Source organism: Sceloporus occidentalis, unplaced genomic scaffold (assembly GCF_023333645.1).
Source record: "Sceloporus occidentalis isolate IW3139 unplaced genomic scaffold, rSceOcc1.0.p SCAF_3, whole genome shotgun sequence".
Classification (NCBI taxonomy): domain Eukaryota; kingdom Metazoa; phylum Chordata; class Lepidosauria; order Squamata; family Phrynosomatidae; genus Sceloporus; species Sceloporus occidentalis.
In genome coordinates, this window is record NW_028316983.1 from 122,731,850 (window position 1) to 122,748,456 (window position 16,607).

A 16,607-nucleotide genomic window follows, 5' to 3' on the forward strand; every position below is an offset into this window, starting at 1 on the left:
GCCAAAAAGTTCTGGAAAATGATTCACATTGAAATGAAAAAGATTTTCAATTTTCAATATCCAATATTCACGTGGACCTTAAAATGTATCTTTTGAATATAGTAGAAGAACCTAATCTGGAAAGACAGGAAGGAAAATTACTATTTCTAGCTATATGTGCTGCTAGGATTACATATGCAAGATACTGGAAATCAGAAGAAACTCCGTCATTAGAAGAGCGGAAATTAAAATTGTATGACTTGTACCAAATGGACAAATTATCCTTTCTCTCAAAAAATAAGACATTATCAATTTTCTATAAAGAATGGAGTTCATGGGTTACCTATGTTCAACTGGATGAAAAAGAATCCAGATATATAGCGTTATTGGAATAAAAGTGGGCTTTAAAAGAATTAGGAATATGTATATATTTTTACATAATATAAAGTCTTGTGTTTTGGCTTTTGCTCATCTCTTTTTTAATATATATCAGTATATGTAGTCTAAAGCACGTTACAGACCGCCCAAAACGGGCGGTCTGCCAGCGCCGTCATTTGCTGCGTCCAGGAACCACAGCGGTCAAACCGCATGGTTCCCGGACGCAACAAGAAGAAGCCACAAAAAGCGGCTTCTTTTTGCACCCCGGAAGTGGTGCCGCAAGTGGCCAATAACGCACTTGCAGTGTCACTTCTGTCATGCGCTGTGCGTCCACAACGTCAAGATGGCGGCACCTGTGTAGAACGGGCACTGCCATTTTGTACACGCTCTGCGCGTACTAGGGTTAGGGGCATCCGGAAGGGATGCCCCTTTCTAACCCTAGTACGCGCAGAGCGTGTACTTTCCACCCGTGCGGAACAGGCCTAAGTTAATTATAAATCGAAGGACGCGGGGAGGAACGAAGCGACAAAGATATAAGAATAGATAATTGATGGAGAATAGATATATAAATATAATAAGCATTTAAGTTCAAAAAAAGGAGATAAATTGAAACGTCAAATAAGGACTGACTGTGGGGTATAACTAATGGAAAAGTAAGATTCTCAAGATATTGAATTATAGGATATTAAGAGTTTATGATTAGTAAATATTGATTTTTGAAAATCACTTGCACACCTGAAGAAGTTACGATATGGTTTGTATATACGTTTCACGTTAATATTAGGTGTTTATTATTTGTTATATGTTTTCATGATTTGTTAATAAAATTAATTTAAAAAAAGTAAATCACCAGTGTGTTCATGGTTTTGGAATGTGGGACAGAACATGTTAATGATATTCCTTTCATTCTCCCTCACTGTTGTCTTAAATGCCTGTGGTGTATCTATTAAATACTTAACTTTCTTTTCTTGCTTGTTTAGGATTATGTTGGTGACCTGGCTGCTCAAATATCTAATGATGAAGAAGAAGAATTTGTTATAGAATGCTTAGGAACACTGGCAAATTTAACCTTACCTGATTTGGATTGGGAACGTGTGCTGAAAAAATACAAAATGGTACCATATCTCAAAGACAAACTAAAACCAGGTCTGTATCATTAGTTTATCAGTCTCCCAAGATGCTGTTACTGTACAGCATAATGGGTCTATAATAATTAATGTCAGTTTTTATTTCAGGTTTTGTTGGGAAACTGAAGATCACCTAAAGTAAAGTAAATTTATGTGGTTAAAATCCTAGATTGAGGAAATTTACTGTATGTCTCAGTAAAATTAAAGCACCAAACATTCTAGTTCTTTTTACAAAGAGCTTTTAATTCCATTGAAAAACATATTTTAGACTATAAAACAATAATCATATGTTCTTACCATCCAGATAACATCTGTAAGCTTTAAAATGTATTTTTAAATGAATAGTCAACAAACTCTTTCTGTTGGCTCTGAATTTGCAAAAAAAAAAAAAGTATCCAGCCCAGTTCAGATGCCAATTTACTGCTCAATCTGAGGACCCACACTCAGATGCAGCTTAATAACAATGTAGCAGAGTAGCACCATCAGCAATCCAACAATCCAATCCACATGTGACCTATCTCTTGGTACACTTCTATACTGTGATGGCATACTGTGCTTCACAGCATGATACAGCCTTTGCTTCATCTTGTGTACTCTGACTCAGCATTTTATAACAGTCTCACAGGATATGATGCATCCTGTCAGGCAAAATATTTTCCACACAGTTTAAGGTAATATTATTCCAACACTCCCCTCCAAAATATTTTGATATGGCGTACCAGAACAATTCAAATACATTTGGTTACACATTTACAGGTTGACATACATGTTAGCATTGTTGTTCACTGCATTTACATAGTCCAAGCAAGACAACCATTTCCTTATGCCTTTGTGCCAGCAATGCCTTAGTGAATATGTCTTCTAAATTTCTCTCTGACATACAGTACACAAGTTTCACGACTCCTTCCTGTATCATTTGTCAACCATGTGTGTACCTTACACCAACGTATTTTGTTCTGCTTTTAGATTCTCTGCCTCTGCCAATGCTATGCAGGTCTGAGAATCCTCATTAACAAGACTTTTACATTTGTCAATCAACTGGTTGATCTTTGCTTTTTTGACTCAAGAATGGTTCTCATTCCTGAGTTCTAAGCCTTGCCTTGTGTTTGCTATCCCCATTTGGAATGTTCATCCTTTTGTACACACATCTGGACCCCACAACATTCTGGTCCCTTGGCATGTCTACAGTTTCAAAACCATTTTTATTACCCAATGATTCAGGTTCTGCGTCCATGGCACTATTTCATCTTTCCTGTTTTTTCAAGAGAACACTTTTGCACTTCTGGACAAATTTTTGGCTCACAAATGTCATCACACACCCTTGCTTGTTGCATTACAAAGTGATCAGGAGCTTTACTGACTCTCTTTGACCTCCTAGGTGTTAACACAGCTGTAGCTTGAGTGTCATCCTTACTTTTGGCCCAACTTTCTTATCTGTTAAGCTCATTTTGAAATTTCATAATCTCCTGTGGGGTATTAGCTAGTCCCCCTAATTTTGTGTCAGCTTCAGATTTGATAAGCATGCCTCCTATTCAAGTCATTGATAAAGATGTTGAATAGCACTAGGCCCAGGACAGAACCCTGTGGCACCTCACTAGTCACTTCTTTCCAGGATGAAGAGAAGCCATTACTGAAACTACTGCATTCCCATTCATCTACCAAGCTGGTAATTTTATTTAAAAAAAGAAAAAGATCAAATTAGTTGGGCATTACCGTCTTTTCCGGCATATAAGATGACTTTTTAACCCATGAAAATCTTCTCCAAAGTTGGGGGTCGTCTTATACGCCGGGTTAAGGCCGGCCTGCTCCTACTCCACTATATTCTGCTCTGGTCAGGCCCCACCTGGAATATTGTGTCCAGTTCTGGGCGCCACAGTTCAAAAAGGACATGGAGAAACTGGAGCGTGTCCAAAGGAGGGCGACTAAAATGGTGAAGGGTCTGGAAACCAAGCCCTATGAGGAACGCCTTAGGGAGCTGGGTATGTTTAGCCTGAAGAAAAAAAGGTTAAGAGGTGATATGATAGCCCTGTTTAAATATTTGAAGGGATGTCATATTGAGGAGGAAGCAAGCTTCTTTTCTGCTGCTCCTGAGACTTGGACCTGGAGCAATGGACGCAAGCTGCAGGAAAAGAGATTCCACCTCAACAGTAGAAGGAACTTCCTGACAGTAAGGGCTGTTCAACAGTGGAACACACTTCCTCGGAGTGTAGTGGAGTCTCCCTCCTTGGAGGTCTTTAAACCGAGGCTGGATGGCCATCTGTCGGGGATGCTTTGATCTGGATTTCCTGCATGGCAGGGGGTTGGACTGGATGGCCTTTGCGGTCTCTTCCAACTCTATGATTCTATGATAGCCATATTTAAATGTTAGAATGGATATCATACTAAGGATGGAACAAATTTGTTTTCTGCTGTTCCAGAGAATAGGACCCAGAACAATGGATACAAGCTACAGGAAAAGAGATTCCACCTAAACATTAGGAGTAACTTCCTGACAGTGAAAGCTGTTTGACAGTGGAACATACTCCCTTGGGGTGTGGTGGAGTCTCCTTCTGTGAAGGTTTTTAAACAGAGGCTAGATGGCCATCTGTCAGGGATGCTTTGATTGTGAGTTCCTACATGGTAGTGGATTGGACTGGATGTCCTTGTGGTCTCTTCCAACTCTGTTCTATGATAGGGTAAACAATGCTTGTCATCCAGGCTTTCTTTCGTTTCTCCCAGAACAACTAATCTGACATCAAAACTTTGATGAGTGGATGGATTTTAAAATGCCTATTCATAGCTTAGTGGAAGCAAAGCTCAGTGTATACAAGTGGTTTATGATGAGATGCAGCAAGATACTCCACTGGCTGAGTGTTATTGTCAATATTCCTTATTCATTTCACTGGACTTGAAGGTTCATTTCACTGGACTTGAACCAACATGTTGATCAGGGCAGCAGTTATTCCTGACACTGTAATTTAATACGAATCACTGTAATTTAAAACGGCTATTCAAAGAAAATAGGTGTGCTGGAATTCACATAGAAAGTTTATCTCATGGTTTTTTTGTTTCAGCAATACAGTTTTTCATTCAACTTTATTAGGTTCTGCAGAAGATGACCTTGTCTTGGAAGTGGTAATAATGATTGGAACTGTATCCATGGATGACTCCTGTGCAGCACTGCTGGCTAAATCTGGAATAATTCCAGCACTTATTGAACTCCTTAATGGTATGTATCTGTTACATTCTGTAAACTGTAATTTTTTCTGTTTTTGTGTGTAGTGTAATATAAGATGGTAGATACGATTAGGAGAAGGTATTGACAGTTTTAGAATGCTGGTTGATATCTATTTCAATGGAATGGTGATTGGGTGTGAGAGTGGGAGAAATGATACAGTGCACATGAGGATGTGAGTATCAGGAGTAGGATTCAGAAGAAGAAACTTAGATGTGAGTAGGATTTGAATTCTGAATGACAGAAAGAAAGAGAGAGACTGAGTAGGGAGAGGTTGTATTAGTGGCTAAAGTCTGGTTTGTTATTGTATTGATATAAAAGAAATTAAAAATACTAATGTTTGTATGCTGGGTATACTAGTGTAATAACATCAATGCAACATGTTAAATTAATTAATGTATTTGATAAAATTACATTCATTATTCAATATCGCCATGTCTAACACTGGGTTACTATGCTCATTATTGAATACCGTTAAGCTGTTGGTGACATACATGACCTCAGATTAAGTGTTTGTGTGTTCTTTTTAATTGGTGATGCAGAGAGAAGTATTTGCTTCTTCCTTCTGTACTGTCCACCACCACTTTTGGTACCTTTTAAGTGCCTGGAATGCATTACCATGGCTGTATATTCCTTTGGGGGGGGGGAGCAAGTGTAACCATGGGTTCTGCAGCTAGGAGGGAAAAGTTAATCTTCTGCTAACAAAATTCAAGAAATCTGGGAGGACAACCTCAGTTCTGTTCCCTCTCCCCACAATTGGAATATGGTCAAGGCAGTGCATTTCAGGGTGCTTCCCAGCTGCCTTCTGAAACCAGGAGAAATGTGGAAATATAGGGGTGGAGTGTAACACTTCACCTGCTAAAGGTAGGATCTGGGCCATAGTGTGTTAAACCAAAGAATTACAAGAATAGCCTTACATAAAAATTTATGGAAGTGGATACAGTAGAGATGGAAGAAATACCCTAGGAAGTGTAACAGACAGTGGCTAGAAGTATAATCACCATTGTGGAATCACCACATTATTCCAATAATATTATAAGTGTGCAGAATCCCTATTGCTATAAGACTGTTTCGTATTAAACTGAGCACTAACTTGTGAATAGTTTTAAGTTAAGTTTATTTTATACATGAGTGATCATTCATGCCAGCATTTAATCCGAAAGCCTCTAATTCCAACTAAAATAGATACTTTGAATTAATGAGAACATAGCAAATTAGTATGTTTTATATTCAATCTGTTGATTTTGTGAATGTACTGTAATGTGTAAACTAATACTTTCAGTTGGTCCTCCTGCCCTCTAAAACATATAGAGATGAGAATATAATTTTAGCAAGTGGTGCTGTTTACTTCAACACAATCAAATATTGTTTTGATGAGAGGTCTAAAAATAGGAGAGAGTAAAGGTGTTGTGTGTCTAAATGGTTGGAGCTGAAAATGCAAACTGATTTCTCTTCCAGCATTTCTTTAAAAATGCTCACTATGAGAATTGCTTTTCCCTCCAAACTTTATCCTTATTTCTTTCAGTTTCAGATAAGTAGAGCATGCATGTGTGTCTATAGCCTGAAGTACCGGTAGTAGCAACTCCTGGTATGCTAAGTACATCACAGAATAGATTTTTGCGCCTGCACAGAGACTGCATTTGGAAGCTAAAAAGCTGAGCAGCTTGGCGGGAGCCCCTTCACATGTAATGAGCATGCCCATTCCCACCAATCTAGCTCCACCTTTAGTTCTCTTTCGTCCATCGCAAGTGAAACATCTCCTTTCGGTAGCTCCTGAGCTAGTTCCTCCATGTATTGGTAGATTACTTCGTTTTTATTTTTTTCTTATTTTCCTTTTCTACAGTTTTTCTTGAGCATTGCCCAAGCAGAGCTTAGAGCGATATACATTTTGTTTTTTTCTTTAGCCTGGACGGGCTCCTCGCTATTAGGCCTCTTATGGCCTCCAGATCCTTGTTCAAGCTCTACACTGAGTGCAGTCACAAAGTTGCCCTCACCAATGGACATGTTTTATATGTTTATTGTTTAGGTGAATCACATATTCCAGACCATTGCCAATTTTGTCACTCTTTCACTACTGCAGCACTTCATGAATGAATGAATGAATGAAATATTTATTTTTCGTCTTCGTGGTCTCTGTGAATCATGCAAATGGGTTGTACTGAGCCTGCGCAGTGCTGCTCAGAAAACTTCTGGAATCACTGGGCAAAGTTAACTTTGCAACTTTTTGGCGGTAGCTCCACCAATCCCTTATAAGCCCCCTGCCTTCCCGCTCTTTCCCCAGTTCCTTCTTTCTGCCGTGTTAGCTGCTTTAGGAACTTCGCTTCTGCTTCTTGCTTATTCACTGGATTTTTGACCTAATGGACCGTCTTGACCATTCTTAATCTGAACCCCCCCCCCCACCCATGTATTGTTGACCCTTCTGCATGTTGAATGACTTTGCTTAAAGGACTTTGATTCGGCTCACAATGTCTCTGGCACCATTCAAAAAGTGCGACATCTGTGGTGGTAAGATCCCTGGGCAGGATCCCCAGTCATTGTGCCTTCTTTGCCTTGGCAAGACATACAATCCCAAGGCTTGTGCCCTGTGTAAATCCCTGACTCCTCAAGCCGGGAAGAACCGTGACTCTTGTCTCTTGGCTGCCCTGTACCAATGGGCCCTTCAACCCCAGCCTGCCTCCTGCTCTGCTTCGGCATCTGCTGCCTCAGAGTCTGTACCAGCCATTGCTGATTCTGTGGCCCAGAGCTCCTCCACTGAGCCAAGTGCTACCACCGCGATCCCTGAAAAGGGTGATGGAGCTGAAGGAGCACGTCAGTCGAGGTCCAAGTCGAAGTCCTCCAAAAAGGACAAGGCTAAGTCTAAGGACTCGAGCTCCAAGAAGGATTCGGCCCATGTTAAGGATATGAGCTCCCTTGTGGATTCAAGCTCAAAATCCTCCTCTAAAAAGAGGTCCAAGCCCTCGGATGCAGGAGATGTTTCTCCTCGGGGCTCATCAAGGAAGAGACCTTTGAATTCTGGAGACGGCTCCTCTCATGGCTCTTCCCATAAAAAGGCCCGTGCCAAGTCTTCGGTTGGCGTTCGGTCTTCTTCCAAGGACCGTGGTTTGCCTTCGGTACCCAGACAGGATGCATCGGTACCATTCTCTCCCTGGGCACGTCTGACCTCGACCTCGGCCTTGGCTGCCTCTCCACCTGCTACATTGGCTTTCCATCAAGTCTCAGATGAGGATGTGGACTCCGCCTCTTGGTCACCTTGTCGTTGATCACCAACGCCAGTCCCTCGAGTTCAAGTCCACAAGGCAGAGGTTCATAAGCCCCCCCGGATCTCTCACCATGATGAGTCAAACTACTACTACAACAGTGAGACTGACAGATACTTTGTCTCTGTGAGTCAGGAGGTTGTTCAGAGTCACATGGGCCCCAAGACCACTGTGCAACTAATGCCAAGGTCCACTTTGCTTTTGACACCCAAGTCTGCTCCGAAGTCGCGGTCCACTCCACCACCAACGGCTGTCGCGTCTTCTCCTGCTTCGGGTTTAAGTCCCCGTACCATTGTCACCACTGCTACACAGACATGTCACTCTTCTCACGTGGACTTGATTCCTGACTCTTCAGAATCTGAGCATGACAAAATACATCATACAGATCCTCGTGCTTCTCAGGTTGACTCAGGCTCCTCGGACGAGGTCGCCCCACAATCTCTGCAGGAACTCAGCCAGGTGCCTTGTCTCCTACTGACAACATCCACACCTTTGCGGAGCACATCATCAATATTGCTAACACCTTGGATATCTAGGTCACGCACACCGAAGATGATGCCGCCGACCCAATTAAGATACAGCTTCATGGCAAGGTACCGACACCACCTTCCATCCTGCTACTGCCATCCCTTGAGAGAATAGCCAAGCACTCTTGGGATGCACCTGCCTCACTGACTCCCACAACTAGGAAGATTGAAGCTCTACAGGATTTCTCCTTCTCAGTCTTTTTGGCTGCTTGCACACCCCAAGCAAAATTCTGCGATTGTTGAAGGATCTCAACAGTCGTTCACTCCTAAGATGTCCACTGCTCCTCTGGACCGAGAAGCCAAGAAGGTTGACAGCCTAGCAAAGAAGGGCTATTCCTCTTCCGTTCTCGGACTCAAGGTCGCCAACTGTAATGCCTTTATGGGGACTTACATACAGTGCTTAATGGAGAAGATCTTGCCCATCATCCCTGTTGTTCCGGATGACTGTCAGTGTGTCCTCACAGAGATCAGGGATGAGGCCCATTCTATCGGTAGCTGGCTCATCATCTCAGCCTGTCACTCCACGGACTGCTCAGCCAAGTCCATAGCGGCAGCTATTGCCCTTAGAAGGCACGCTTGGCTCCGCTCGTCAGATCTCAACCCAAACGCAAAGGCCACCATCGAAGACATGCCCTTTGACGACACAGACTATTCAACCACGAGACTGACGACCAGCTCAGCTTCAAGTACTGTATGAAGGCGGCCGCCAAGAAGCATGGTATGTATACTCCTTCTCAGACTCTGTTTCGAAAGCACCAGAGGCAATGGTGTGGCCAGGGCCAGTGACCCTTTCAGCAGGACCACCCATACCAACATCAGGAGCACCAGAGGCAGTGCTACCCGTCCCAGTTCTCTTCTTCTGGCCGATGCCAGCCCCCTGCTTGGTATCGTAAGAACTGCAGACGGGATACCAACCAGGGCAAGAAGAGATCCTGAAGGGTCCCTGCATTCTCCGTCACTCCCTCCACCTCCTTCTGTGACATCCTGAGGCCCTTCTTTAACATCTGGGCCTCTGTGACTTCCAACTCGTGGGTCCTTGACATCGTTTGTAGGGGCTACGGCCTCAAGTTTGAAGAGCTCCCTCCAACTGGAGCTGTTGTTTCCACCACCACCCCTCAGACACCCTTCTCGACGAAGTACACACTCTTTTGGACAAGGGCGCAATCTCGCCTGTCAACCCTTCTCAAGCCCCTACATGTTTCTTCTCCAGATATTTCACTGTTCTCAAGACCGATGGGGGCATTAGGCCGATTCTGGACTTGAGATCTCTCAACTCCTTTCTCGTCTACCGTCTGTTCCGTATGGTAACTCATGCCTCTATTCTGCCCCTGTTGCACCAGGGCCTGTGGTTCGTGATGATCGACCTGGAGGATGCCTATTTCCATGTGGGGATACATGAGAGCCACTGGAGATTCCTGACATTTGCCATCGGTCCTGACATGTAGCACTACAGTGTCCTTCCCTTCACTCTCCCCACGGCTCCAAGGGTCTTCCCCAAGTGCATGGCTCCAATCGTCGCCTACCTCCACCAAAGAGGCTCTTTGCTGCCCCCTCCGTGGACAAATTGCAAAGAGATGTAGGCTTCACCCTCTCCATCCTCACGTCCTTCAGGCTTGTAAACCTGGAGAAGTCCCATCTTTCACCATCCAGAAAGATCAAGTTCATCGGCACCATCCTCAATTCCGAAGGCTGCATCGCCTATCTCCCTCAGGACCATTATCACGTTCTCGGTCAGGACTTGACTCGCCCACAGGCGAGTGCAGGCCAGCGATGTCCAGGTAGCCCTAGGTCACATGCCCTCGATGACATTCGTGACCCCGTGGGCAAGACTACATTTTCAGCCCCTTCAAGCATGGTTCCTGTCGGCCTTGATTGAGCTTGCTAACAGAGTTTGGGGACAAAAGCCAAGCCAGCAGGGGTTCTTTACACTGATATTTAGCAGGGGAAGCCCACAGTCTTGTTTCAGTGCCTCATTAAGACTTCTCAGTATGGACACTGAAGGACCTGCTGCAGTCACCTGCAACACTTGTGGGATGTTTGTCTTCTTGCCTAGGGATATGGGGAACTTCACCTGCACCAAGTGCAAGTTGGTACCCCTCTTAGAAGAGAAAGTACAGCAGCTGTAGGCCCCGGTATCTAAACTTCACCATCTTAGGGAGAAAGAGGTTTTCTTGACCAGAACAGACCAGATTGTCCTTGATTGGAAACACACAGAGGAAGTTGCTGAGGAGGAAGAGGTCACTTCACATACAACAGAAGTAGATGGTTGGTGGAGTGTCACACACAGAAGTAGGGAAACCAGGGAACATTCTGTGAACTTGCAGCTACAGAATCGATTTCAGTCTCTCTCTATTATCAAGGATGAAGAGGAACAGCAGCAGGGACAGACTTCAGGGACAGAGCAGGGGACCCTGGAAGTACCACCAAAGGAACAGCCGCTGCTAAGCCTCGGAGGAGGCACGTGGTGGTTGTGGGGGACTCCTTGCTGAGAGGCACTGAACCAGTGGTTTGTGGGCCTGACTAGATGTCTCGGGAGGTGTGCTGTCTCCCTGGGGCAAAGATCCGTGATGTGACAGAGAGGCTGAAAAGACTTGTCAAGCCTACTGACCATCACCCCTTTCTTTTGGTTCATGTGGGAACCAATGATACTGCAAGGCACAGCCTTCAGAATATCAGAAGGGATTATGAGGCTCTGGGTAGGAAGTTGAAAGAAATGGATGCACAGGTTGTCATCTCATCTCTTCTCCCAGTCAAAGGGATGGTCCAGGAAGGAAGAGGAAAATAGCAAAAGTGAATAACTGGCTCCACAGATGGTGCCACCAAGAACAATTTGTATTTTTGGATCATGGTCTGAGGTTCCATGAGGAAGAACGTCTGGCAAGAGGTGAGTTGCATCTCCTGCCAGTTGGCTAAAACGTTTTTGCCAATAGTCTCAAAAATTTGATCAGGAGGGCTTTAAACTGAGTTATGTGTGGGAGTGGGATAGTATTCTGGAAGGCAAAGGGGCTGGAGAAAATAGGTAACTGTCATAGAGGGAACAAGACAAACAGAGCAAGGACCCAAAAGTGGGAGGCAAAAAAACTTGCTCAGGTAGCAAGTCAAGGGGACACATGGTCTTCAATGTCTCTACATTAATGCACAGAACATGGGAAACACGCAAGATGAACTCGACCTAGTACAACAAAGCAAATATGATATAATAGGCATCACTGAAACCTGGTGGAATGAGTCTCATGATTGGAATGTAGGAATACAGGTGTATAACCTCTTCAAGAGAAACAGGCCAAATAGGAAAGGAGGAAGAATAGCCTGATATGTCAGGGACATTTACACCGGTGAAGAGATCCAGGACATCAATCATGGAAGCCAGGTGGAGAGCATCTGGATAAAAATTAAAAGGGAGGGAAACAACAAGGATGTTATTGTGGGAGTCTACTACAGACCCCCAAGTCAGACGGAGGAATTGGATGATGTTTTTCTAGAACAGAACTGTCCCTGATCCACCTATCCAGGAGACACTTTCTCCGACTCGAGTTCCGTCTAGATCTTCTCACTCTGCAGGACGGCAGAGTCCATCACCCAGACATCGAGAACCTACCGATGGTGGCGTGGAGACTACGTCCCTAGACCAGCTGCCTCCCTTGGTATGGACTGTGATTTTGGCTGCCCAGAAGCCAGCTCCAAAAAGTCCTACGCTTCCAAATGGAAGAAATTCCTTGATTTCTTCTCTGCAAGAGGCCTTTCTCCGTCCCAAGTGACGACCTCAGTTGTGCTGGAGTTTCTGATGACACTTTTGGATATGGGGCTGTGCCTCAGTTCCATCAAATGTTACCTTTCTGCCATCTGTTCCCATTTCCAGTTTGATGGCAAACCTTCTTTTTTCAGAGACCCTCTTGTGAAGAGTTTCCTGAAAGGTTGCAGCAACCTTTATCCTCCGGTCTTGGTACCGGCACCTGCTTGGAGTCTGGATGCTGTGCTGTCTGTTCTGCAATCCAAACCCTTTGAGCCTATGGCCATAACTGACTTGTGGCTGTTGACTTGAAGACAGCCTTTCTGGTGGCCATCACCTCTGCCCGCTGTGCAGGTGAACTTTATGCCTTGTGGAGAGACCAGCCTTTCCTTAGATTCCATAAGGATAAGGTTGTCTTCCGTACCGACATTACCTTTTTACCTAAGGTGGTGTCTGCCTTCCACATGTGTCAGAACATTGTTTTACTGACCCTGGCCTCGAACCCAACCAACAATACTGAACGCTGCTTACATTTATTGGACATTCGGAGAGCTCTGGCCTTCTATTTAGACATAACTGCAGTTTCAAGCCTTCCCGAGAGACTTTTTCAATGCTACTCGGAACCAACGAAGGGACTGCCTGTGACAGCGCAGAGGCTTTCGGAATGGGTGGCTGGTACCATCCACCTCTGCTATGAACTGTTGGGCAGACCTCTCCCAGCCACGGTTCGGTCCCATGCAACTAGGGCTGTAGCGACATCCTCCGCCTTTCTGACTGGGGTCCCTTTGAAGGATGTCTGCAAGGCAGGTAAAAGTCTCTTTGCATCTAAAACTGAGGACTCCCTAGACACCCTGGCCAAGGCACGCAGGTCAAAAACAACAGTACAAGAGACAGCAGTGGCGCTCTAAGCCCACCCCTTCTCAATATTCTAAGTCCCATTCCGGACCATCTTCTCAATATAGGGGCTCCTCTGAACAATTCTCTCTGAGGCCCTATAGATAACGTTACCTTCAACAACAACAGCAACAACAACAGTCCACCAAGAAGTCCTCTTCCACCAAATCACATTTTTGACATGTCTTCCAGGACGACACCACCATCTTCTCTTCTCTTTCCGTCTCACTCGCCCAGACTCCCGACTCCTGGTGTCAAATCGCTACAGACACCTGGATTCTCACCATCATTTGTCTGGGCTACGCCATAGAGTTTTCAAGTATTCCACCTCTAGGCATTTTCTATTCCACTCCATCTTCAAGAAGAAAGGTGCCGTTGAAAGGAATTCCATCCAGTTGCAGGCTGGACAGCTACTTCTCCTGGTACTTCACTTTATCCAAGAGTGACAGAGAGGCCTTTGCCCCATCCTCGACCTGAGGGTCATCAATTCTTACATCAAACCACAAAAGTTAAAGATGATAACACTCCAGTCCATTCTTCCCTTTCTCTATCATGGAGACTGGTTTGCATTGATAGATTTAAAAGATGCCTATTTCCATCAGGCCTCAACACTAGAAGTTCCTACACTTCGCTGTCTATGACAATCTCTTTCAATATACCATTCTTCCCTTCAGCCTCACTACTGCCCCTCAGGGTATTCACAAAATGCATGGTGGCGGCGGTATCTCATCTTTGTCTCCAGGGAATAAAAGTTTTCTCCTATCTAGATGATTGGCTGCTGGTGTCGTCTTCCCGCACACAGGACATACATACCACTCTCTCTTCTGACAGAATTGGGCCTCACTGTCAATTCCTCCAAATCTATCCGGGAACCAGTCAAAGTGATAGATTACATCGGTGCATCTCTGGACTAATGGCTCGCGCCTATTTGCTCACCAGGTGAGCAGACACTCTCTGGTCCCATCTCCACTCTGTCTTCTCGTCCCGCTGTCCCATGACGAGGGACATCCAATGCCTCCTAAGCCTCATGGCCTCCACTACAGTTGTTGCCTACCTAACACGCCTAAGGTTCAGACCGCTTCAACAATGGTTCTCTCCTCTTTTGATCATCTCAATGACAGCCAATCCAAAAGGTTGACCCTCCCTCAACATGTTCAGGACTCCTTTCAGTGGTGGCTCCTCCTCAGTTAAAGAAAGAAATCTAATGACCCTTTCAATTTATGGTCAGGATGTAGGAAAAAAAATCTTTTTTACACATTATGTATGAAATATTTTTTGTGAAATAGTTGTATAAATAGAAAGTTAAAACTATTGGATTGAGTTATTAGGAGGTTAATTGAAGAAGTCATATGAATGAAGGAAGGGGAAGAGGATAAGGGGAATTAAGGGATGGTGGAGGGAGGATAGGAAAATAAGACAGAGTATGTATGTAGAATGTATGTGAGAGAATTTTATTGCTGGAAAATGCAATTTAAAAATATTTTTTTAAAAAAAGATGTTGAAGTTCGATGAGTGGAACTAAATATCAAGAACATTCCATCTTCCAGAATTGTGGGGAAAGGGATGGTATACACTATCCAAGAAGAATATAACAATAGCATGAGAAAAATATAAAATCATGCATATAGATAAGATTTATGAATGTCTGCTGTTTTTGAACTTTATCATACAGTTAGTTAATATATTTTTGTAGAAAATTCATAATTGAAATCAGCTAAGATTCAAAATAGCAGAGGCTTGTGCTGTCTCTAAGGATACCACAAAGCAAGAGTAGGAACCCACCAGTTGTTCAATCCAGATTTTGGACTCTTTTCCCTCGCCAAGGACCTCTCTTTCTGTTATAATCCAGAACAGAGTCAAAGCCTGAACAGAGTCAAAGAAATTGCTGTGTTTCTGTACCTAAACAGAAGGAGAAGTCTATTTTCCAATTATTGCTTCTGGTTCATGTTGTTAACTGCCTTCGAGTTGATCTCGACTCATGGCAACCCTATGGATGAGACATCTCCAAGACCCTCTGTCCTCCACTGCTCTGCTTAATTCCTGCAACCTCATACCCGCTACCTCCTTAATTATCTATCCACTCACTGCTTGTGGCCTTCTTCTCTTCCTACGTCTCTCCACCTTTCCCAGTATTATTGTCTTTTTTCAATGAGTCCTCCATGCTTGTGATGTGTCCGAAGTACGACACCCTCAGTTTGGTCATTTTGGCTTCCAGTGAGGTTTCCAGATTGATGTGCTCTAGGACCCATTTGTTTGTCCTTTTGGCTGTCCATGGGATCCTCAGCACTCTTCTCCAGCACCACATGTCAAATGAACTGATTTTTTTTCCTATCATCTTTCTTTACTGTCCAGCTCTCACATCCATACATGGTAATAAGGAATACAATGTCATGTATGATTCTATTATCATGTATGACTCTATTATCCATCCATCTAGCATGCAGTCTTCCTCTTTTTCTGCTTTTCTCCACCTTTCCTAGCACTATTGTTTTTCCAGTGATTTATGACTTTTCATGATGTGTCATCTTGGCTTCCAGGAAAATATCTGGCTTGATGCACCCCAGGACCCATTTGTTTGTCATTTTGGCTGTCCACAGAATTCTTTGCACTCTTCTTCAGTACCATATCTCAAATGAATTGATTTTCCTCCTTGTATGATTTTGACTTTTGTGCTCAGTTGTATATTTTGCATTTTAGAATCTTTTCTAGTTCTTTCATAGCCACCCTCCCCATTCTTAATCTTCTTCTGATTTCCTGACTGCAGTCCCCATTTCTATCAATGTTTGATCCCAGGTATGGGAATTCTTTTACTATTTCTATTTCTTCATTGTTTAGGTTGAACTTGTGAAGGTCATCGGTGGTCATTATTTTTGTTTTCTTTATGTTCAACATTAAGCCTGCCTTTGCACTTTCTTCTTTGATTTTCCTTAGTAGGCGTTCCAGATCTTTGAGGTTTTCTGCTAGTACTATGGTGTCATCTGCATATCTTAGATTGTTGATATTCCTTCCTCCTATTTTCACTCCTCCTTCTTCTGTGTCCAAGCCTGCTTTTCTTGTAATACGTTCTGCATTAAAGTTGTACAGATAGGGTGAAAGCATGCAAACTTGTCTGACCCCTTTTCCAATTGGGAACCTTTCTGTTTCTCAGTGTTCTGTTCTGTATTGTCCTGAATACAGATTCCTCATCAGGACTATCAGATATGTTGGAACTCCCATGTCTTTAAGGGCATTCCATAGTCTTTCATGATCTCTGTTCAGTCAAAGGCTTTGCTATAGTCTATAAAGCAAATGCTGTTTTTCTTTTGGAATTCCTTAGTGCGCTTCTTTAGCCATCGTATGTTTGCAATGTGGTCCCTAGTACCTCTTTCTTTCCTGAACCTCGCTTGAACCTTTGGGATTTCTCTCTCCATGTATGGTTGGAGTCTATGTTGCAAAATTTTGAGCATGATTTTGCTTATGTGGGAGATCAGTGCTATGGTCCTATAGTTGCTGCAGTGTCTT

At 43.7% G+C, this 16,607-nt stretch overlaps 1 protein-coding gene across 5 annotated transcripts in view; it reads left to right on the forward strand.

Moving 5' to 3' along the window:
• LOC149316693 (kinesin-associated protein 3) overlaps positions 1-16,607 on the forward strand; it is a 135,186-nt gene that overhangs the window by 80,081 nt on the left and 38,498 nt on the right. For all 5 annotated transcript variants that reach the window (XM_089516048.1, XM_089516049.1, XM_089516050.1 and 2 more), the window contains 2 exons: positions 1,338-1,503; positions 4,567-4,692. In XM_089516048.1, coding sequence (XP_089372174.1) covers positions 1,338-1,503; positions 4,567-4,692 — 292 coding nt within the window. The remainder of the gene's footprint in view (positions 1-1,337; positions 1,504-4,566; positions 4,693-16,607) is intronic.